This window comes from Capricornis sumatraensis, chromosome 2 (assembly GCF_032405125.1).
Source record: "Capricornis sumatraensis isolate serow.1 chromosome 2, serow.2, whole genome shotgun sequence".
Taxonomy (NCBI): domain Eukaryota; kingdom Metazoa; phylum Chordata; class Mammalia; order Artiodactyla; family Bovidae; genus Capricornis; species Capricornis sumatraensis.
The window spans coordinates 88,132,767-88,155,337 of NC_091070.1; the positions used below are offsets into that span (position 1 = coordinate 88,132,767).

General features: G+C 35.0%; 1 protein-coding gene across 1 annotated transcript in view; it reads left to right on the forward strand.

The window, feature by feature from the left end:
• The window catches only part of DENND4A (DENN domain containing 4A), a 73,856-nt gene that overhangs the window by 2,766 nt on the left and 48,519 nt on the right, over positions 1 to 22,571 (forward strand). Inside the window, exons 2-11 of the mRNA XM_068964348.1 lie at positions 1,665 to 1,914; positions 7,565 to 7,634; positions 10,827 to 10,996; positions 11,897 to 12,138; positions 13,690 to 13,756; positions 15,148 to 15,206; positions 16,495 to 16,639; positions 16,896 to 17,071; positions 20,053 to 20,153; positions 21,825 to 22,043. Coding sequence (XP_068820449.1) covers positions 1,665 to 1,914; positions 7,565 to 7,634; positions 10,827 to 10,996; positions 11,897 to 12,138; positions 13,690 to 13,756; positions 15,148 to 15,206; positions 16,495 to 16,639; positions 16,896 to 17,071; positions 20,053 to 20,153; positions 21,825 to 22,043 — 1,499 coding nt within the window. The remainder of the gene's footprint in view (positions 1 to 1,664; positions 1,915 to 7,564; positions 7,635 to 10,826; positions 10,997 to 11,896; positions 12,139 to 13,689; positions 13,757 to 15,147; positions 15,207 to 16,494; positions 16,640 to 16,895; positions 17,072 to 20,052; positions 20,154 to 21,824; positions 22,044 to 22,571) is intronic.

Sequence of the window (22,571 nt, forward strand, 5' to 3'; positions counted from 1 at the left end):
TCCATTATGGTCTCAGAATATTGTATATAGTTCCTTGTATTAGAATATCAGAATATTGTATATAGAACTATACAGTAGTTCTTTGTTTTTTTATCCATTCCATATGTAATAGGTTGACAATGCCATTTTTTAGGATTAAGAAAAAAAAAACAGCACAGTATTGTAAAGCAATTATCCTCCAATAAAACTTTCTTTTAAAAAAAGAACAAGATCAAATCGAGGAGTTAGCAGTTAGGCTAACATTGGGATATACATAGCTGCTATAATCAAGCATCAAATTTTGTTGTAAATTTTCAAAATAGAATGTCAAAAGAAAGAAAAATATTAAGTTTGCTGACAGCTGAGACAAAAGGAAATTAAAAATTATATTAGAATTTGACCAATTTTTGGCACTACATTTCAAAAATTGGTCAAATTTTTTTTCCCTCATAGCTCAGTTGGTAAAGAAGCCGCCTGCAATGCAGTAGACCCTGGTTCAATTCCTGGGTCAGAAAGATCCCCTGGAGAAGGGAAAGGCTACCCACTCCAGTATTCTGGCCTAGAGAATTCCATGGACTGTACAGTCCATGGGGTTGCAAAGAGTCGGACACAACTGAGCGACTTTCACTTCACTTTATTTGTATAATGAGATTTTATAAAAGGTAATACTGATTAATGTTGGAGACATTGCCTTCTATAATAATTTTTTACAGCAAATGGAGAAACATTTTTACCCTGATAGCTCAGTTGGTAAAGAAACTGCCTGCAATGCAGGAGACCCTGGTTCAATTCCTGGGTCGGGAAGATCCACTGCAGAAGGGATAGGCTACCCACTCCCGGATTCTTGGGCTTCCCTGGTGGCTCAGCTGGTAAAGAATCCACCTGCAATGCGGGAGACCTGGGTTTGATCCCTGGGTTGGGAACATCCCCTGGAGAAGGGAAAGGCCACCCAGTCCAGTATTCTGGCCTGGAGAATTCCATGAACTGTCCATGGGGTCACAAAGAGTTGGACACAACTGAGTGACTTTTGCTTTCACTTCACTTTTCATTTAATTTAAATTCTTTAGTTTTTTGGCTAAGGTCAAAGGCAGTGTTAAAGTCCAAGTTAGTGAATTCTGTGAGGGAATAAACTAATATTCAAGTGTGATGTTTTCTTTGTGTTCCCAAGTACTTTATGTAATAATATTTAGAAAATTTAAGGAATTGGATGCCTGGCCTATTATTAAAAACTTACGACTTTACCATAAAGGAGAATGGGGGAACTTTCACTTATACTTTGATGACAGATAGATTTGAGGTCATTTTCTCTTTTGAAAGCCTTAAAAAACTTTAACTTTGGTCAAAATACAAGGTTGCTTTTTCTAAAGATGCTTGGTTTTAGAGACATACATACGTACACCTATCTATGTTATTTGTCAATCTATCTATTAAAATACCTTGGCACATTCTGCAAAATGCCATTCTGTGGTTTATGTCAATAAACACAGAGGTTAATCTGTGTTTTCCTTACATTATTAATTTTTAGTAGGGAGAACAGTTGTTCTTTAATTTTATATGGGGCTGTACAATTCAAACTTGCAGTACAGTTGGAATATTTGCTACATTTAAGGATCAGTTTGATTCCTGACAATATTACCTTTCATATTTGAGGGTGTTTTGTAATTGTGTACTAATTTATTTTTTAGGGTTTTATATGACTGGAAAGAAAGATTGAAACAAGGGTGTGAAATTATCCAGAGTACTCCTTATGGACGCCCTGCAAATATTAGCGGCAGTACCTCATCACAAAGAATTTATATCACTTACCGAAGAGCCTCTGAAAACATGACTCAGAATACGTTGGCTGTTACAGACATATGTATTATTATACCCAGTAAAGGAGAAAGTCCACCACACACATTCTGCAAAGTTGACAAGAATCTCAATAACAGTATGGTAAGTGACTCTTCTGCATGGATAAAATTAGCCACCCATGAAAAGAGCATAATTTAAAATAAATCTTTGGAAAATAGCATAGCACAATTACTGAATTAAGAAAATAGATTTCTTAAAGATGTCATATATTTTATTTTTAGGAAAGTAATTTAGCTGTACTTTCAAAAAGAACTGTGCAAAAAGCTTTCTTTCTTTTTTTTTAATTAAAAAGAATAATTTTTTCCCCTTACTGCAAAAGTAACGCGCTAGCTGAGGGTAACCCCTCCACTTGTGCACTAGATCCCATAAACTCACCTATTTGAAATGAGGCCATGGCTTCAACAATCCTCCCTACTTTTTTGTGACTCACCAGTTTTTCACTCTCATGGATTATTTCCTTCAGCCTGCAAAATCATGTTACAATACCTCCCATCTTTACAAAGCTTCTTGATCTTTATATCCCACTCCATGTATTCCCCCATTTGATTGTCTTTATAATAAAAGGTCTTAGAAGAGTTGGCTATATTCCATCTCCTTCCTCACTGTGACTCTTTCCAGTAAGGTTTTTGTCTCCATCATTCCACCAAAGATTTCTCTTGTTGAATCCAGTGATTCAACGCTTCATCTTAATGTTTCAGTACATTTAGACAAAGATGATCACTTCTTCCTTCTTGAAACAGTGGCAAGAAGAGAAGATGCAGTCGTGTCTGACTCTTTGTGGCCCTGTGAACTGTAGCCCAGCAGGCTCCTCCGTCCATGGAATTCTCCAGGCAAGAATACTGGAGTGGGTTGCCATTCCTTTCTCCAGGGGAACTTCCCGACCAAGGGATCTAACTTGGGTCTCCTGCCTTGCAGGCGGATTCTTTACTGTCTGAGGCACCAGGAAAGCCTTTGCTGATTCCTTCCCAATTCCCTAATTTCTGTGCAACAGTGTCACTGGGTTCAGTCCTCAGACCATTTATGTTTATAATCTAAACTCACTTCTTTGATGATCTAATCATTTAATCCTAAATTTCTGTGTCCCCACTGGGTTTTTCTAATTCATTTTCTTTTCTTGGATATCTTATCAAATAGGTCATCTCAAATATAACACGTTGAAAACTGAACTCCTAGTGTCCCTCTCCAAATCTACTTATCCCCATAGTCTTATTCCTCTAGTAAAAGGAAATTCCACTCTTTTAGTTACTCAGACTAAGAATCCTAATCCCTAACCTTCATCTTCTACTTCTCGTTCAATTCTTCTGTAAATTCTGTCGACTGCAATTTCAAAACATATTTTCAATTTGAATACTTTTCAACTTCTCCATTGCTACAACCCTGGTCCAAGCCATGATCATCTTTAACAGGATTATTGCAATTCAGGAGTTAGACAAACTTTGGCAGAAAGGGCTAAATAATAAGTTAACTTTTGCAGGTCATATACAGTCTTTGTTGCAGATTCACCTTTTGTTTTAAAAACAATCTTTAAAAAACATAAAAAATCAGTCTTAGCTCAGTTGTACAAAAACAGGCCTTGGGTGGAATGCAGCCCATAGTTTGCCAGACCCCTGGTTTAACTGACCACTGCTTCCTCTGCTTCCTACAACCTGTTCTTCACATCACAGCAAGAAGGATCCTTTTAAAACATAATTTAGATCATGTCTCTCCTGGGCTTACAACCCTTGTGGTTTCCCATCTCACTCTTCTTAGTAGTAAAAGCCAAAGTTCTTCCAGTAGCCTGAGGCCATTATTACACAGATCATTATGTATGATCGGTAATAGCTCGGTTGTGTCCTAAGAGTTATTTGCAGCTATGTGATCCCTACTTGGATGACCAAGATTGTCTGTCTATCAGATCTAGCCCCTTAAATCTATTTCTCACTTCCACTGTATAATCAGAAGGGATTTGATTTAGGTCATACCTGAATGGTCTAGTGGTTTTCCCTACTTTCTTCAATTTTAGTCTGAATTTGGCAATAAGGAGTCCATGATCTGAGCTAACAAAAGTTAACTGATATTAATTACTCCTTAGTTAACTCTGCCTTTTCAGTCCCTTCTATGTGTATTTAATGACTGAGAAAGAGCTTTTCTTTTTTTGTTGGTTGTTGAGTTTTGAGATATAATTAACATACAGTAAGGAAGAACTTTTATTTTTGCCCAATGTTGAAGCTCCTGTTAGTTCCCTTAAGAAACATTATAGGAATAAAAACCTTTTAAATGTTTATTTCCTTACTCTTAAATCTAGTTATCAGTCCTAAATGTAGAGAAACTGTCCTGATCTTGGTGGTTGGTGTCTTTTTTAAGCAATGGGTTGTGGTTTATATCTATTAACAATTTCTGTTGCTACTGTCTATAAGGTAGTAAAAGTAAATTTAGATCTTCAGAGTAGACATACAATGACTTCTAACTCTTTCAGAAATACTAAAATAGACATGCAATGCAGGAAACTTCTTTTCATATCTGTTGATTGTATATATAATCAGGAAATGGTTAGGAATAAATTATTGGTGTGTTGATAATCCTCAGGAGTATAGTTATATTATAGAGTATTCTTGGTTTGGGCAGATTAGGTAGCTTAAATGAAAGCATCTTCTAGTTTTTGAAAACAGGAGAAAATAAACCTAAAAAACAAGAAACTTGAAAAAAAAAAAAAGAATGAAATCAATCTAATGAACATGAGGAAATGCATATTGAGTCTTTCTTCAAATTCCTACATGATTTTTCTACCAGGCTGACAACTTTGGTCTGAAAATATATTTCCCCTACATCTCCACCTCCCATTAAAAGTTTATGGGAAAAGTTTTCAAGAATGACTAGTTTTTAAGCTTTGAACCATAAGCCCTAAGTGATTGTTTAGAATAGAATGAGAACTTAAGAATGTCATGTGGTCCAATACTGCAAAAATGTATAGTTAAGGATATTTAGACCTGGTGCTTTGATGCACACAGCAAACGTTTGGACTAATTTGGGACTTTTCCTTCAGTTTTGACTCATTGAGAGTATTTTTATTTTAATACTCTGTACAAATGATTCTTGTTTTACAGTCTTTCAAGAATGGCAGTACTTGATTTAGCAAGTTTACTTAGAAAAGCAGAGTTATTAACCAAGCAAATAGTTAAATCATGTACATAATTCCAGAAGAAATGTTTTTGCCATGGCAAACCACAGTATGGATATTTTATGGGTTAAACATTTAAAGTATTTTAAGAACAACAGCCCTTCCTACTTTCTTTTTTGCTGAACCTTTTTATAAGAAAAAATTTAGAAAACGTTCTTATATTTGGTTTTGATATCCATGGCTCTTTTCTTCCAGGGCCTTATAACTTTTACTTTATCTCTAAGTCCTTATGTTTTATTTTAGGATTTTCCTTTTGATTTCCACCACATCTACATGGTCACATATAGTTCTCTTTTTATCATCACAAAGGTTACTGAAGGCTTTTTATTATCTTTACAAATTTGGCTTATTAGGAACTGGAGTTGGGACTTTGCTATACAGGACCTTTTGTAAAATTTTTACCACCAAATAAACTAAAGGCCCAATCTGCTGACACTCAAAATATCCACTTGAATTTTTACATCCCTTCTTTTGAAGTGAAAATATTAAAATGTTTATTAGAATCAAAATCTAACAGAGTAACAAGCATAACTTAATGTCCAAATAAGTATGATTTAACATGCTAATCTGCTTGGGGACACATTAAAAAAGTTTTAAAAAGTGGGAAATTTCTGGATGAGGAGCTAACTTACTGCAACTTGTTCATAACAGCACCCCCTGAGAGGAGGCAACCTAAATGTCCCTCAGGAAGGCAATGGATAAAGTAAAGTGTTTCATTAATGGAATACTATCTACCAGTTGAAATGAAGAAAGTAGATCTGTATCAGTTTTACTAATACTCAAAAACATTTTGATGAGTGAGAAAGCAAGCCATAAAGGCATGTGTTCAACACTTCACCATTTATGTAAAGTTATAAAGCATATAAAATAATGATACATACTTAAAGATATATATATTTACGTAGTAGAAATTTTTAAAATGCATGTGAATGAAATGCACTAGCTTCAGGCCAATAGTTAGCTCAGAGGACAGAAAGGAATGGAAGATGAGGCTTTAGTTAAATCTGTAATTTTTTTTGTTTATACATTAAAATATTGGAAGCAAATATGGTCATTGTTAACATTTGTTAAAGCTGGGTGGTGAGTAAATGGGTGTTTTTATGGTAGTCTCTTAATATTTTTAAAATGTATTTCTTAAAGTAAGTGTATCTTCTTTATATGTGTTTGTTCTCAGTGCTAAGTATCTGTCCTCAGGTACTGGTCCGTGCAAGCACTCTCCATCATGTATGCACAAACACATCACCTCACATTCATTCCTTTAACAAGTGTTTATTAAGTATTTTTATGTAATAGGCACTGTTGCGGGTGCTACAGCACCCACAGATACAGCAGTGAGCAAAACAAAGCTTCTACCGTCATGGAGCTTGTGATGTTCTAGTGGCGGGAGGCAGATAATAAATAACAAAATATGCTACATGCCAAATGGTGGTGAGTGCTATGTGTGGAGGAAAACAACAGCAACAACAAGCAAGGGGCAATCAGGAGGACCAAGGAAGGGAGAGGGAGACTTGGTATTGCATATGAAGTGATGAAGGGAGGGCTGTCTAATAAAGTGACGTTTGAGTTGAAACCTAAAGGAAGGAACGCTTTGTGAATGAATCTGTTATCACCTCTTGTCAAGTGGTGGCATCGTCTAAGTTACACATCCATTTCAGGCTTCTCACCTTACCTCCATTTGACTCTACACTTGGATGTCTAATAGATGTTTCCAAACTTACTGTGTCTAAAACTCCTTTACTCTCAGATTTGCTTTACCCACAGTCTTCTCCATCTCCTTTTGGGACTAGGAATTTGAGACTCTTTTGAAAATAGCTATTATTTAAAAGCGTGGTACCAAACAGATGAGATCCTTTAGAGGAAGTAAAGAGACCACATTTAATGATCAGGGAAAGAGAGGATTCTACAAGGGAGACTGAGGACTGGCCAGGGATGTAGTGGCGAGGGACCAGGAGAGTGTGACGCTTCAAAAGCCAAGAAAGAAAAATGTTTCAGGAAGGGGGTCATTAGTGATATCAAGATCTGTTGAGAGACTGAAAAAGATGAAGACTGAGAATTGACTATTAGAATTGGTATGATTAAAGTTTTTAAGGTGTTCTTTTAAAAAATGGTGGGATTAAAACCTGGTTTGGAATAGATTGATGACAGAATAGGAAATAGGGAAATGGATACGGCAAAGTACAGCTCTCGAGTCTGGTATAAAGAACTGTGAAGCATCTGGCAGTATCTGAAAGGTGTTGCGGAATCAGAAGGAAGGTCTGCATCCACATGAGTGGATACTTCTTGTTTATCATTTCTGTCCAAAGTTTGAACTTAGAATAAAATCTAATTGTTGTGGCTTGGTTTTGTTTTAAATAGTTGTTTTCCTCATGTTATTTCTGTTACAAGGAGAAAATACATTAAATTTTATTTCTGAAAGAAAATTGGGCAATAACTCCAATAAAATGCCAGCAAAATAACTAACTGAAAATAAAAAGAAATCCATCATTACATACTGCAGAAATCAAAGAGATTCTGTTTATTAAGTTACTGCCTTTTTAAAGTTTAATGATATTTCTTTTTTTTTTTCAAATTCAGTGGGGATCAGCAGTGTACTTATGTTATAAAAAATCAGTGGCAAAGACTAACACTATATCTTACAAAGCTGGTAAGTATAATTTTTCATGGAATACTTAATATATAATGTATTATGGGACCAATAAGATTTTTTAAAACTCTGTCTTAAAATGTGTTAATGTCAGGGCTGAGACTAGAACACACATGTTTTGATTGTTTTGTCTTTATCCATACGTTTTTGGATGCTTAGTGGAATATTTTAAAAGAAGGTAAGGTTTTTTAAAATAATAGGTTTAAGTAAATACTAAGTAGATATCATTCTCTTAGAGTCTTAAATCAGAAAATGTGAGGAAAATATTAATGTTCCTTTTGAATTAGTTTCCTTAATATTTATATTGCTACTGTACTGTGTGCACGTTCAGTCACGTCTGACTCTCTTGCGACTCCATGGACTGTAACCCATCGGGCTTCTCTGTTCATGGGATTTTTCAGGAGAGAACACTGGAGTGGGTTGCCATTCCCTCTCTAGGAGATCTTCCTGACCCAGGGATCTAACCTGAATCTCTCGTGTCTCCTACATTGGTAGGCAGATTCTTTACCCCTGGCGCCACCTGGGAAGCCTAATATTTATATTAAATTTAGTCAAGTCTGTAGTTTTATGTAATTATATTTCAAAATAATCAGAAATATTGTAAATAATTTATAATTTTATAATGCATAGTTGAAATTTTCAGTTGCCAAGAGCCTCAAAATATCAAGTTATTTACAAGAAAGCAGATTCAGCTTTTCAAAAATTAAAATTTTAAAGTTAGTGTCTTAGACTCCTGCCTTCTTCTGCCTGTGATTTTCTAGGATCCACAGTTCATTGCTGTTTCTGTAGTTTCTTAAAGGCTATACCATTATTTCATGACTTGAGAAAGTAATGGACAGTTAAGTGTAAATCCTCATGAGATCAACTGGTTGGCTAGCATATAATTTGGAGAAGGCCATGGCAACCCATTCCAGTATTCTTGCTTGGAGAATCCCATGGACAGAGGAGCCTGGCAGACTATGGTCCATGGGGTTGCAAAGAGTCAGACATGTTTGAGTGATTTAGCAGCAGCAGCACCAGCATATAATTAGAGAATTTTAGAATTGCCTTGGACCTAGAATTGCCAGTATATCTAGTTCATCTCACTTTATAGATGAGAAAACTGGAGACCTATTAGGTACATGACTTGCCTGAAGTCGAACAGCCATTAGTGACAGACAACCACTCATAAACACAAGCTGGAATCAAGATTGCCGGGAGAGATATCAATAACCTCAGATATGCAGATGACACCACCCTTATGGCAGAAAGCGAAGAGGAACTAAAAAGCCTCTACATGAAAGTGACAGAGGAGAGTGAAAAAGTTGGCTTAAAGATCAACATTCAGAAAATGAAGATCATGGCATCTGGTCCCATCACTTCGTGGGAAATAGATGGGGAAACAGTGGAAACAGTGTCAGACTTTTTTTGGGGGGTGCTCCAAAATCACTGCAGATGGTGATTGCAGCCATGAAATTAAAAGACGCTTACTCCTTGGAAGGAAAGTTATGACCAACCTAGATAGCATGTTGAAAAGCAGAGACATTACTTTGCCAACAAAGGTCCGTCTAGTCAAAGCTATGGTTTTTCCAGTAGTCATGTATGGATGTGAGAGTTGGTCTGTGAAGAAGGCTGAGCGTTGAAGAATTGATGCTTTTGAACTGTGGTGTTGGACAAGACTCTTGAGAGTCCCTTGGACTGCAAGGAGATCAGCCCTGGGATTTCTTTGGAAGGAATGATGCTAAAGCTGAAACTCCAGTACTTTGGCTACCTCATGCGAAGAGTTGACTCATTGGAAAAGACTTTGATGCTGGGAGGGATTGGGGGCAGGAGGAAAAGGGGATGACAGAGGATGAGATGGCTGGATGGCATCACTGACTTGATGGACGTGAGTCTGAGTGAACTCCGGGAGTTGGTGATGGACAGGGAGGCCTGGCGGGCGTGCTGCGATTCATGGGGTCGCAAAGAGTTGGACACGACTGAGTGACTGAATGAATGAATGAACCAGTCATATTCCCAGTTTGTCATTTTATTTTTAACATTGTGTCGTGATGGTTTCCACTTGACTTTAAGGATCCAAGCTTAGGAAACCTATCACTGTTTCTGGTCCCACAAAATCCAGTAAAAGAGTCTGTTCTTGAGGGTTTGTTAAGTGGAAAACACCTGGACTGCTTTGTCAGCTAGTCTGTTTAACATGAAATCATATACCACTTGAAACTCTATTTTCAAATAATCTGAGATTATTCAGAAGCTGGGCTTAAGTTGATACTGTTTTAAAGACATTGTAAATATGTGACTTCTATTTTTATGTATAATTTTTCTTATATTTGTGCTAGAAGTCATATATATATAGTCCTATGGAATATCTGTTTTAATGTGTGAAAAGAAAACCCTAAGGTAAAGTTATCAAAACCTAGTAAAGTGAATATATGCATATTGAAAATTTCCTCCCAAAATAGTATGTTTATATGCTGTAAGGTAGTATGAACACAAAATGAATTTTTAGGAGAGTGAAAGAAAGTGAAGTCGCTCAGTCGTGTCTGACTCTTTGCGACCCAATGGACCACAGCCTACCATGCTCCTCCGTCCATGGGATTTTCCAGGCAAGAGTACTGGAGTGGGTTGCCATTTCCTTCTCCAGAGAATCTACCCAACCCAGGGATCGAACCTGGGTCTCCTGCATTGTAGTCGGATGCTTTACCATCTGAGCTGCCAGGGAAGTCTGAATTTTTCTTTTTTTAGGAGTATGTGCATATTTGTGTATGTTTCTTTGTGTGTGCTTAGTTGCTCAGTCATGTCTGACTCTTGGCGACCCCATGGACTGTAGCCCACCAGGCTCCTCTGCTCATGAGATTTTCCAAGGCAAGGATACGGGAGTCGGTTGCCATTCCCTTCTCCAGGGAATCTTCCCCACCCAGGTCTCCTGCATTGCAGGCAGGTTCTTTACTGTCTGAGCTACCAGGGAATAGTCTTTTCCTGTTTACCTTACTAGCCTTTGTGGATGAAGCTTGATAAATATTAAGTAGTTAATATGACTAGTTCAATGATTAAAATCCACTTGAATCCTATTAAAGCATTCAGAGTTACTTGGTGAACATATATAGTGTTTTAGTCTTCCAGATGTGTTAAATAATAAAGCATTTTAGCATCATTCAAATTATGAGCTGCTAAATTCAAGAGCTGATGAGCTAATATTTATTATTGTTTTTATAGGTCTAATTTGTAGATACCCTCAAGAAGATTACGAGTCATTCTCACTCCCAGAATCTGTTCCCCTGTTTTGTTTACCAATGGGCGCAACTATTGAATGTTGGCCGTCAAATAGCAAATACCCCCTCCCTGTATTTTCTACGTTCGTGTTAACTGGAGCCTCAGCTGAGAAGGTACTCTGTGTTTAATAAATGATATCTGCAGTTTTCTTGTACATTTTCAAGTCTTAAGTTTTATATGCAGTAACAATAGAAACAATAACTGGTTAAATTGGATCTATTATATGCACCTCTTTCACGTTGTTAAAATAACTATATCTGGAGACATAGGAAAAGAAAATTTTCAGTCTGTCTCACATACCCAAATGCCTTTCTTGTGAATACGGCGAAAGATTTTTTTCATTATCAAATGATGATCCTGCATTGCTTCATTTTCTGTGTTACAAAAGTTTTAAAGTAATACTAAAGACTTTATTAAATATGCAGTGCTATTTAGAACCATAGCCTATTATCATTGAAATGGACTTTGATGATCTCTAGTGTAATATCTTCATTTTATATATTGAGAAATTGAAGTCTAGAGAAATTCAGTCAATTGTCTGAAGTTGAAATTTGTATTTCCTTATCTAAAATTCTGTCCTACTCTCTACTAAATAATTGTTAGGCGGGCCAAAAAGTTTGTTTGGATTTTTCAGTAGCATCTTACAGAAAAACCCAAATGAACTTTCTGGCCAACTCATTGTTTTCAGTCATTTTCTTATACAGACTGTCAACACAATTGCTTTCACTCTTCATAAAACAAATTTAATTAAACCTGTTGTTTTCCAGTGATAAATAAGGGGACCTGACATTTGCACTGTGTAGTTTTGTTGTTGACATCATCAATGAAGTTTTAATGTACTTCGAGAAAGCAAGAGCAATGTCTCTTCACCACTGTTTCTGGTGCCTGGCACCTTGCCTGGCTCATAGGCATATAATGGCTCATAATAGCTCATCCATTAAATATTTAACCAATGATGTGATTTGAGTAAATGATATAAGGCATATTTATCAAATGTACTTTCTGTTTTCCAGGTCTATGGTGCTGCTATTCAGTTTTATGAACCATACTCCGAGGAGAATCTCACAGAAAAACAGAGATTTCTTTTGGGTTTAGCATCATCAGCAAATGAGAAGTCTGATAGTTCCAAGACAATTCACACTAGTAAATGCATCTGTCTTCTCTCTCACTGGCCTTTTTTTGACGCATTCAGGAAGTTTTTGACTTTTCTATATCGTTATTCCATCTCAGGACCTCACGTCCTTCCAATTGAGAAGTAAGTTAGCAGCCTTCTCGGTTCAAAATTTGGCAGCTCTTTCCACTATGTATGGTATATTTGTACTGGTAATTGAATGGATTTTATTTGGAAACTAAATTTTTCAAGAGAAAAAAAAGATTTGGTTGATTCAGTTAGGTAATGTTTCTCTTACTATAACTGTGTGTGTATGTGTATTCAGCTGCTCAGTATGTCTGACTCTTTGCGACCCCATGAGATGTGACCTGCCAGGCCCCTCTGTCCATGGGATTCTCCAGGCGAGAATACTGGAGTGGGGTTGCCATTTCTTCCTCCAGGGGATCTTCCCGACCTACATCACTTGGATTGGCAGGTGGATTCTTTACCACTGAGCCCTCTGGAAATCCCCAATTATATCTACAGTTTTGTTATTTTAGATAATTTTATTTCTAACAAAATGACATAAATGTTTCATTTTTTAAGATCTTGTGAAGTTTGGAGATCCTAATTGGAATTTTTTTTTACAGGTTTTATGATTCTTATTTTACATATAATCTTGGCTTATTATATTTCTTACTATTTTTAGATATCTTAGATATCATTTAGATATCATTTTAGATATGCAGAGGCCTGGTGTGCTGCAGTCCGTGGGGTCTCATAGAGTGGAACACTACTGAGCAACTGAATTGAACTTAGAATCTTGGGGCTTCCCTGGTGGCTTGGGAAACCTGAGTTCAGTCCCTGAGTTGGGAAGATCCCTTGGAGAAGGAAATGAAAACCCATTCCAGTATTCTTGCCTTGGAAATCCCATGGACAGGGGAGCCTGGAGGGCTACAGTCCATGAGGTCGCAAAGAGTTGAGCACGACTGAGCAACTAACACTTTCACTTTCACTTTAGATATTTTCGATACCATATCATGCTCTTCTGATGTTTTCTATCCAGATGAAATTATCTGTTCTGCAGCCAAGATGATTTGGAAATGGTTTAAAAGTAATATAGAAATAAAATAACTCTTTCTTTAAAATGGATTGTTTACTATTGTTTCCTTTTTCCTTTTCCATGGTGTTCAAAACAAAACCCATCAATCTATCTTTTTATCTGTCTTCTTCTGGGGAAAAAGCCCAAAAAATCAGCAATAGAATTTTTAACCTAATGTTAATCAAAAGAATATCGTTCTTATTTTAGAAATAGTTAAACTCCTTCATTTTTCTGAAATACTCAATGGTTGCTTCATTTTAAAAATATGAGCAATTGACTAAAAATAAGTGTATTGCAGTGTAAGAATTAGCTTCTTTGGTAATGTCCATATAAGGTAGAACTTACAGTGGCTTTTGAGACATTAATAACACAATTATTACTGGATATGAGAGAGTACTAATATGAAAATTTTGGGGGTGGGTTTATTCGGAAGCAGCTTAAATGGTACAAATGATTTTGGTTGGTTGTTCGCTTGTTTTTGTGGTAGTAGGGATTTCGAAATTATTGGTACACAGAGCTTTTGACTCAACATGAACTTGTGGTGACATGTTGACCTTTATAGCATATGGTATTCTCTTTGGAATGAATTAGGTTTTTGTTTGTTTGTTTTTAAGGCATATTTCTCATTTTATGCATAAAGTTCCTTTTCCATCTCCTCAGAGACCACGGATTCTAGTTCAGGTAAGATTTTCTTGATGTAAGTGCTCTGTTGAATGGTTATGGACTCTGTCAAAATGTAACCTAAGTAAAACAGTTTTATAAGAGGAGAAAAACATCAAATGGAATCAAAAGAGAACCAGATGCTGCTTCATGCTGGAGTTTGGACTTTTATGATTTTATTAACTGCCTCCCAGCCAACATCTAATATTTCCTCTTAGATAAAGGGTTGTAGACTTGAAGAAGTAGACAGCAGTAGACACTTTGAACACATAAAAAGGGACTGCTTTCCCTATGTTTATTCTTGGTATTTAAAAGTTTTGCCTTTGGCACTTATTCCCTAAGTTAAGTGTATTAGAATAGATGAAATAAAAAGTTGTGTGTTTTCCTAATTGCGGGAACAATTGCTCACATCCTTGTGACGGGAAGTTTAAAATGAACATAAATTAATTTTCCCCATCTCTTTTCCCAGTTGACTTTATCCTTCTTTTTTTGTCTGTATTTCTTTTTTGTTTATACTCTCCATATGTAAGTTGTTCTTTTAATCTATCTAAGCATAATTTTTGAAGTGATCTTGAGAAAATATTTCATGTATTATCTCTGTATGTGCCTTATTGTATTTATCATAAACCTTAGTGGAGTATCATTCAAAATTAGAAATTATTTGTAAATAGATATTTAAGATTTGTAAAAATATGCATAAAATTTAAAATGTAGATTAATTGTATTAATATATTGATACAGATAAAGTGTCTAAAAAATATATCATTTTGATAAGCATTGTGAATAGTCTGCATATCCACATATCATCCCAAGTTATTTCTTGATATTTAGTGCCAGAATATACAGCACACTCAGGTTGGATACACATAAAAAATTTATCTTATAGCTGAAGTTGGCAAGTTTTTTCTACTGAGGACCAAACAGTAAATATTTCAAACTTTACAGGCTGTATTGTCTCTCTGAAAACTGCTCAGCTCTGCTTTCATTGCACAAAAGCAGCTCTACGTAACATGTAAACAAATGTGCATGGCTCTATTTTGATAAGACTTTATTTATAAAAGCAGGTGGTCTGTGGATTTGCCCTGAGGCCATAGATTAGTTAACCCTGGTTTCATGATATTAAATGAGCAGTTTATTCTTTCAATACAGGTTTGTTAACATGGCATCAGGAAAGTGTTGAGGAACAGAAGAAAAGAATATGGTTTAGAGTAAGAAGAATTAGTAGTTAGGTCAGTCATCAGGGCATATCTTTTAGGATCTTAGTAAGTGATTTAGACTATTCCTATAACTGGTGCATGGGAATATTGAAACTTTATGGGCATCATCTATATGTATGTGTGTGAAATTTTTTTACTGGAAGGTGGCGTTTTAATCTTTATATTTGAAATACTTTATTTCTTATCTATTTTCAGTTATCACCACATGATAATCTGATCCTCAGTCAGCCTGTTTCTTCACCTCTTCCATTGAGGCAAGTAAAACTTCATTGTGTTTCTCTAAATGTTTAGTGTAAACTAAAATAGCATTCCAGTATTTTCTCTTTTTCCTAGGGAAAATTGCAAACATTGATGGAAATACTTCTCATCTAATTGTTTCTTATCTAAATTTCTTTTACTTAAAATTTAGGCTAAAGTTCTTGAAGAACACAGAAAAACTTTTACAACAGTGTTTGGTATTTTGCATATCCACTTAACTGTGATCAAGTGTGTACAACTATTAATGCATAAATGATTACATATGTATATAGTTTATGAAAATGATTCTTTTTTAGCTTTAAATATCCTCTGAAAAATATTCATTTTAAAATTAACCCCCAAATAAAAAGTTACTTATAAATACTAGCCCATGGAATAGAATAATGTATTTCATCACCTTAAAAGTTCAGAGATTATGAAGTATGTTTTTTCTAAAGTATCATTTCTTGATATTTAATTAGCCATGTACTTTTTCTAGCAGGGAAGTAGTTAAAATATAATTAAGTTATTTGGTGGCACATACCTAAGGGAGAATGGCTGCCATCTTTGACGTTAATTTTCTAAGAATTGCAGATTATTTCATCACCAGGTCTTGGCCCTGAGTGACCAGTGTTTTCTTAACCTTTGTTTGAACTGAGAATAAACTGGAAATACTGAGACTACCAAAAGACTTTTTTTTTTTTTTTTGGTAATGACTTTATTGATATATAATTCACATACTATACAGTTCAATTGTACAATTCAATGAATATATCTGCAACTATGACTATAATCAATTTCAGAACATTTTTGTAGCTCCAAAAAACACCTATATCTTTTAGCAGTTACCCTCCCTTACCTCTACCATCCCTACAGAAACAGACACCCTCCCCAGCCCTAGGCAACTGCTTCTCTACTTCTTTCTCTACACATGTGCCTGTCCTGGACACTTTGTATAAATGTAATCATATAACAACATTTTGTATATACATTGAATTCTTTATTTGAACATTATCTACATGGCAGATCATTTTATAGAAAAAATAAGCAGATAAGTTTTCATTTTCCATATTTAATACAAGGCAGAAGACACAGATGACTTCAAAACCTCATAAAACTTCATTGTTTTCATAGTGTGTTTCTGATGCAGCGTTTTCCCTACAGAAGAGCAACAGTCATCTTTAAAGTTGAATACATAATGTGAACTGTAACCCTACCCTAATCATAAACTTTTAAACATTATTTTGTATAATGAGGTTTTGGATCTCTATTTTTAAAATTATATATCTTTGTTTGGATTTACAGTGGTGGCAAGTTTTCAACACTGCTCCAGAATTTAGGCCCTGAAAATGCTGTGACACTCCTCGTGTTTGCAGTAACAGAACATAAAATTCTCATTCATTCCTTACGGCCTTCCGTGCTTACCAGTGTGACAGAAGCATTAGTATCTGTGAGTATCACAGTTTTTTCTTGGCGGTCAGTTTCATTGTAAACCTAATTATTCATATAATTAAAAGCTATTTCAATGCTTAACTAAAATCCAGAGTGTAATGAATTTTAATTTTCTGACCATTATCAGTAATGGTAATTATTTAACAAGTATTAAACTACTTTAGATATAAATATTTAAAAGACAATTTCTGTGTCGCCAATGAATTATGCTTCAATGTTAAAACAGCTAAATATTCTTTTTTCTTTTATCCAAGATGATTTTCCCTTTCCACTGGCCATGCCCCTATGTTCCTCTCTGCCCACTGGCTTTAGCAGATGTCTTGAGTGCACCATGTCCATTCATAGTAGGAATTGATTCAAGATACTTTGATCTCTATGACCCTCCACCAGATGTCAGTTGTGTTGACCTAGATACCAACACTATTTCTCAGTAAGTTTGTTTCAGTGATTCTACATTCTGTAGTTTGCAACTTTGTAGGGTTTTTTTTTTTGTGTGGTATATCTTGTGATAATAACTAGAATTCTTTTGAGCTATATATTTTTTATATTTGGGGTTTTTACCATGTTTGAATCAGTTCTTACTATTCTTTGATGAGATGGATTTAGTGTACTAGAGAAGGTTTTAATCCTCAGATATTTAAATATTTAAGAAATATTATAATCTTATGCCTTAGAAACTTATATAAGGAATATAAGGATTTTATAATTTTCTCTCTCTTTATTGAAATAATATTTAAGTTGTACCTACTGTAACTATATAGCTTTTCTTTAATTCAGTATTTTCTCTTGTGTCCTTTATTTTCAGTTTAATCATACTTAAGCTCTTCAGCAAAGAGGAAATTGATGCAATACCACATTGCATCCACAGGACATACTTAAAATAACTGCGAGTTATCCTGTTAGTAAAGCCCCAAAGCTAATTAGTACCTTTTACAGTTTAATTCTTCAAATATTAAAGTAACATCTCTTTTTTTGGCCAGTTGTTAAATGTTACATGACGTAATGTTTTTAAAAATTGAAATGCAGTGTTGTAAATAAGTGTATACTGTATTTATTATGGTAATAAACTACATTTTCCTTCTTTTTATACTTAATTTGTTAAAATAACTTTTTTCTTATTTTAACTTCCTGTTTTGATCACTAATGAGTTAAAAAAATCAAAAAAACATGAGTTGTTTGCACTCATCAGTGGTCTTCCTTCTTGGTCCCATTGCCCTTTCAAGCCTATGGGAGGACTGAACGAGTGAACCATTCACTTTCTACTTTCCTTCATCCTGAATTTCTGGAACCTCAACCTGAAATTTGAAAGAAAACTCCTGAATATGAAATTTGTTGTTTCCTTTCCCCTTCTCTGACTCATAAATACATAAAGAACATGTTATGAATGTCAAGTTTCTGAAGGGAAATTAATATGTGATAATGTTCTAGGCATAAAACTGTATGCATAGCCTAAGGTATCTCTTATTAACCTCTGTATTTTGTGAGGTAGTTTTTGCTAAGTACTCTGCCAGACAGATAAGAAAACCAAAACTTAGATTTTTAACTAATTTATCAAAAGGCACATAACTTATACTCGCAGGACTGATTTTGAAAACATCATGGTCTGACTCCACAACCAGTACTTCCTTCACTAATTATTGGCTAACTAATTCTGTAATAGTAATCTAATAATGGAACTCACCATGAATAAAAATGCAAAAGGTTGTCATAGATTCAAACTTACGTACTAGATAAAGCGCTTCTCCTCAACTAAATTTTAGAGTGATGCTATCAAGGGTGAGAGGAGGAAAATTATGTGAGTAAATAGTAGTAATTCGATGTAATGAAATGATATGAAAATATTGTTCATTCATTCATGCTACAGACATCTCAAGTGTCCTTCCCACCGCCCCCCCCTCCCCCGCCGCCCTTTTTTTTTTTTTTTTGCTAGGCATCAGAAATAAAAAAACAAACCAAATACACTCCTTTCTCTTAAATTGCTAATAATCTAGCAAGGGACACACAGTGAATGCTAAGGCACAGTGGGAGTGCTGTGTTTGAAACTTTCAGCAAGAAAATAATGCCAAGTATTTTTACATTGTGTTCTCACTTTAATACAGGGTTCCTGTAGTCCTGGTCACATTATAAATGAAATAAAATCTCACAGCAGGACATCTGCAGTTTGACCCTGCCCTGTCTATACTTTTTTTCTCATTGTGGAAAGATAGGGTAGATTCCAAGACAGTTCTTTGTCAGCTTAAGCTTTCCCATCCACTCGTTTTTTCTTTGTTTAGTTTGTGGAGTTTTATTTGCCCTTTTTGTTCTGTGGGAAATTTAGGGAACATTAAAAAAAAAAGTTCAGCATGTTCCATTTAACACCTGCACCATGTTGTTGAGTTTGGTGGTTAGAACATAAGTGATTTACTTTTGTTCCCCTTTTTCTCTACATTTTTTCAAGTTTCCTAAAATGAGTGTTTATTGCTTTTGAAATAGTAAAAAGTTTTAATAAATAGAGAATGGAATCAACAAAGTTATAGTTAAGTCCAAAAGCTTTACCACGTTTTATCACCGTGCTCTTTTCTTTTTCTATTCCATCTATAGTTTAGAGAGCAACTGTGTGGTAGTAGTTGTGATAAAGGAGATTACTGGAGTTCATCATGGAAACAAAGATAGCACTGTCAGATATCTTCTTTTATAGCTAGAAAAGTATTGGGGGACGTTATACTTCTTTCAAATAATCTAACATTATAGATTATTTCTTTTCTGAAAGAAACTAAATTTTACTTATTTTTTAGGGAACTGAGAAACTAAATATTGAATATATCAAAGTATTTTGATAAGGTTTAGGGATCATAAGTTCACTGAATGTATTCTAGAGTGCTTTGTCTCAGAGTCTATAAGAGAAAAACAAAAGTCCCAATAGTAGGCTTTCCCCAATATTTAAGTGTCTAAAGACTCTAAATTCGCTTAAGGATAATGTGTGCACATGTGTATGTTCAGTCACGTCTGACTCTTTGTGGCCCTATGGACCGTAGCCCACCAGTCTCCTCTGTCCATGGGATTTTCCAGGCAAGAATACTGGGGTAGGTTGCTGTTTCCTGCTTTGGGGTATCTGATGACCACCACATTAAGTTTTGGAGTGATTTGCATGATTCCAGTGCAAGTGGAATTGACTCAGTATCAACATAAGTATACGTTTTTGAGCTATATTTAATACAAAGTTCTACCCTCAAAATAAATTAATTTTACAACATTAAACAGTCCATTTTACACCTGAAGTATTTTTCTCCTGTTAACAAGAATATTCTGTATGCTTTATTTTTATTCAGTGTGTTTTCTCTTTTCCCCTTTTTATGAATAACAGGTATATACCTGCCCCACCTCTCCCCATGTTAATCTGACAAATATATTATTGTTATCATTTAATCTCAGAACTGGTGACAAGAAAAATGTAGCCTGGAAGATACTTCCAAAGAAACCATGTAAAAATCTGATGAACACACTGAATAATTTGCATCAGCAGCTGGCAAAATGTAAGTGTATAATTTAGTTAAAGGAAGTAATTTAATCTGAAGAAAAGTCTCCAATTACTTTGCCTTACTTGTTAAAGGATAGTTTTTATCTAAAAGAAAATTTTTTAGAAATGAGCATTAAAACAAGTTTTTAGAAACTGAATGGGAGATTTTATGAAGTTTATATCATAATAAAATTCAAAAAGAGGTTAAGGTGATTATTTTCAAATACTATGGAAAAATACTGTTTTCTACTTATGTGTTTTCTTTGTACATAAAATAGAAAGTTAGTTTTGAAAGTCTGAGACAGATGGTTTAAATTACACTAGAAAATGCTGATGACTTCCATGGGGTGGGAGCATGGTCATATGCTTTCACCTTCGGTAGATCTTAATGCTGTGGCCTACCCCAAATAATTTGAAAACAGAAGTTTGCCAAAAGCATGCAGAAATTAAAGTGAAAATTGATTGGCATATTTCAGTTCAAAGCTTACATAAGAGTATCTTGATAGTGATCCAGAATTACTATAAGAACAGTCCATTCAGGGTTCATAATTTGATGCTGTTGTATGAAAAGTAGTCAGTAATGAAGTAGCGATATTTGCGGTTCTCATTTATGTATAAGTGAAATATAAACATGGGAGGAGGCCTACATTCTCAAGAGTTCAAGGGTACCTGTACTATTGTTGGAAGTAGACACAGGAAAAGACAGTGTTCATAAAGTGAACCTTACAACAAGTAGATAATTCAAAAGTGGCTCAAAGTATTGGGATATGAAAAAAAATGACAAAGTAGAAAAAAATTTACCCTATGGAACAAATAAATTACATATGGAATTTTATTTAAGCTACTTACTTAACTGCTTTCTAATTCATGTGCTTCTTTTGAATAGCTGAGAAGTCCAGCAGCTTTTATGGCAATATTCAAATATTATTAAAATAAGTGAAATAGCCCATCCAGCTCTACTGAGGGGTAGAATCTAAAGCTTAAAATTACAGGCTTAAAAAATACTGATATTATTTAGGATTATATATCAATTTACAGCTTCAGAGAACTTTCACATACATTCTTTTGTTTTTACAAATATGGAGATAATAAATTTGAGGGAGGTAGCTTGTCAGATATCATACAGTTAATAAGGATGAAGCTAAGATTAAAACCTAGGTCTTCCATTCCAGTGCCCATTTTCTTTTTTGCTTTCTTAGACAATAAGAATGTCACAAAAACTTCCTAAGATGACTTATTGTTCCTCATATTTTAAAAAGTTTTTACATTTTGAAGCAGTCACAAACATTGTTCCTTTGGCTTTTTGAGAATAGATGTCCCCATCATCTCCAAATGGAATGTATATTTCCTACCAACTAGTACATTCTCCTACGTCACTACTGTATGCAATAACCATGAAAATCAGGAAATTAACATTGAGCATTGCTGCCATCCTTAGACCAATTTCAAGTTTTACTGTATGTTAAGGAGTTACGTAAACAATGGTTGAAGTAGCTTGAGCTCTTTTGAAAACTCAACACATTTATTATTTTTCTTTCAAATTTATTGAGATATTGAAATACAGGACTGTATAAGGTGTTCAGCATAATGACTTGAATCACATATGCAACAGATTTATAATTGATACCATTATGAACCTTAGTTTTGACAGCTCTGGAGAAAACATTAACACTGTATTTCTTCACAGTACAGCAGAGACCGAGAGATGATGGACTTATGGACTTAGCAATGAATGATTATGACTTTAATTCTGGAAAGAGGTTGCACATGATAGATTTGGAAATCCAAGAGGCATTTTTGTGTTTCATGGCCTCTATTTTAAAAGGTTATAGATCATACTTAAGACCGATAACTCAAGCCCCATCTGAAACAGCCACAGATGCAACTTCTCTTTTTGCTCTGCAAGGTAAGTGATTGTACAGTACTACAGCTTTCATGTTATTCAGCTTGACCTTGCGATGACTGCTTTCCAGGTTAGTAGCTCATATTTATCAAAATACACTTGTCTATTTCAACAGTATGTGTCTGTCAACTCAGTTGGTAATCCATTTCCATAGAATTAGTTATTTCTCAGGCACATTAAATACAACCCCAGTAGCAAAATACACAGAAGAGACTGTTTGAAAAGTACCACTGTACTCTGTTTTGTCACAGGTGTGTTAAGATATTGATGCTTTCAGCTTTCAGGGCAGCCAAGCAGTGTTGGGCAAGCATAGGAGCCCCTGGGTTGGGGGATTTAAAAGATTCCTTTCAAAGGAATGGGTTCAGGTTCCTTTCCTATTTGTATCTTTGTCAGGTCATGTCTCCTTCAGGAGTCTGTTTCTTTTTCTGCAAAACGGTAGAGTGTGGAGGGTATAGATGACATGTTTGATCTAGTTCCTGCTAGTTCAAAAATTCTCTGAACCTATGAATGTATTACATATACTAACATTGC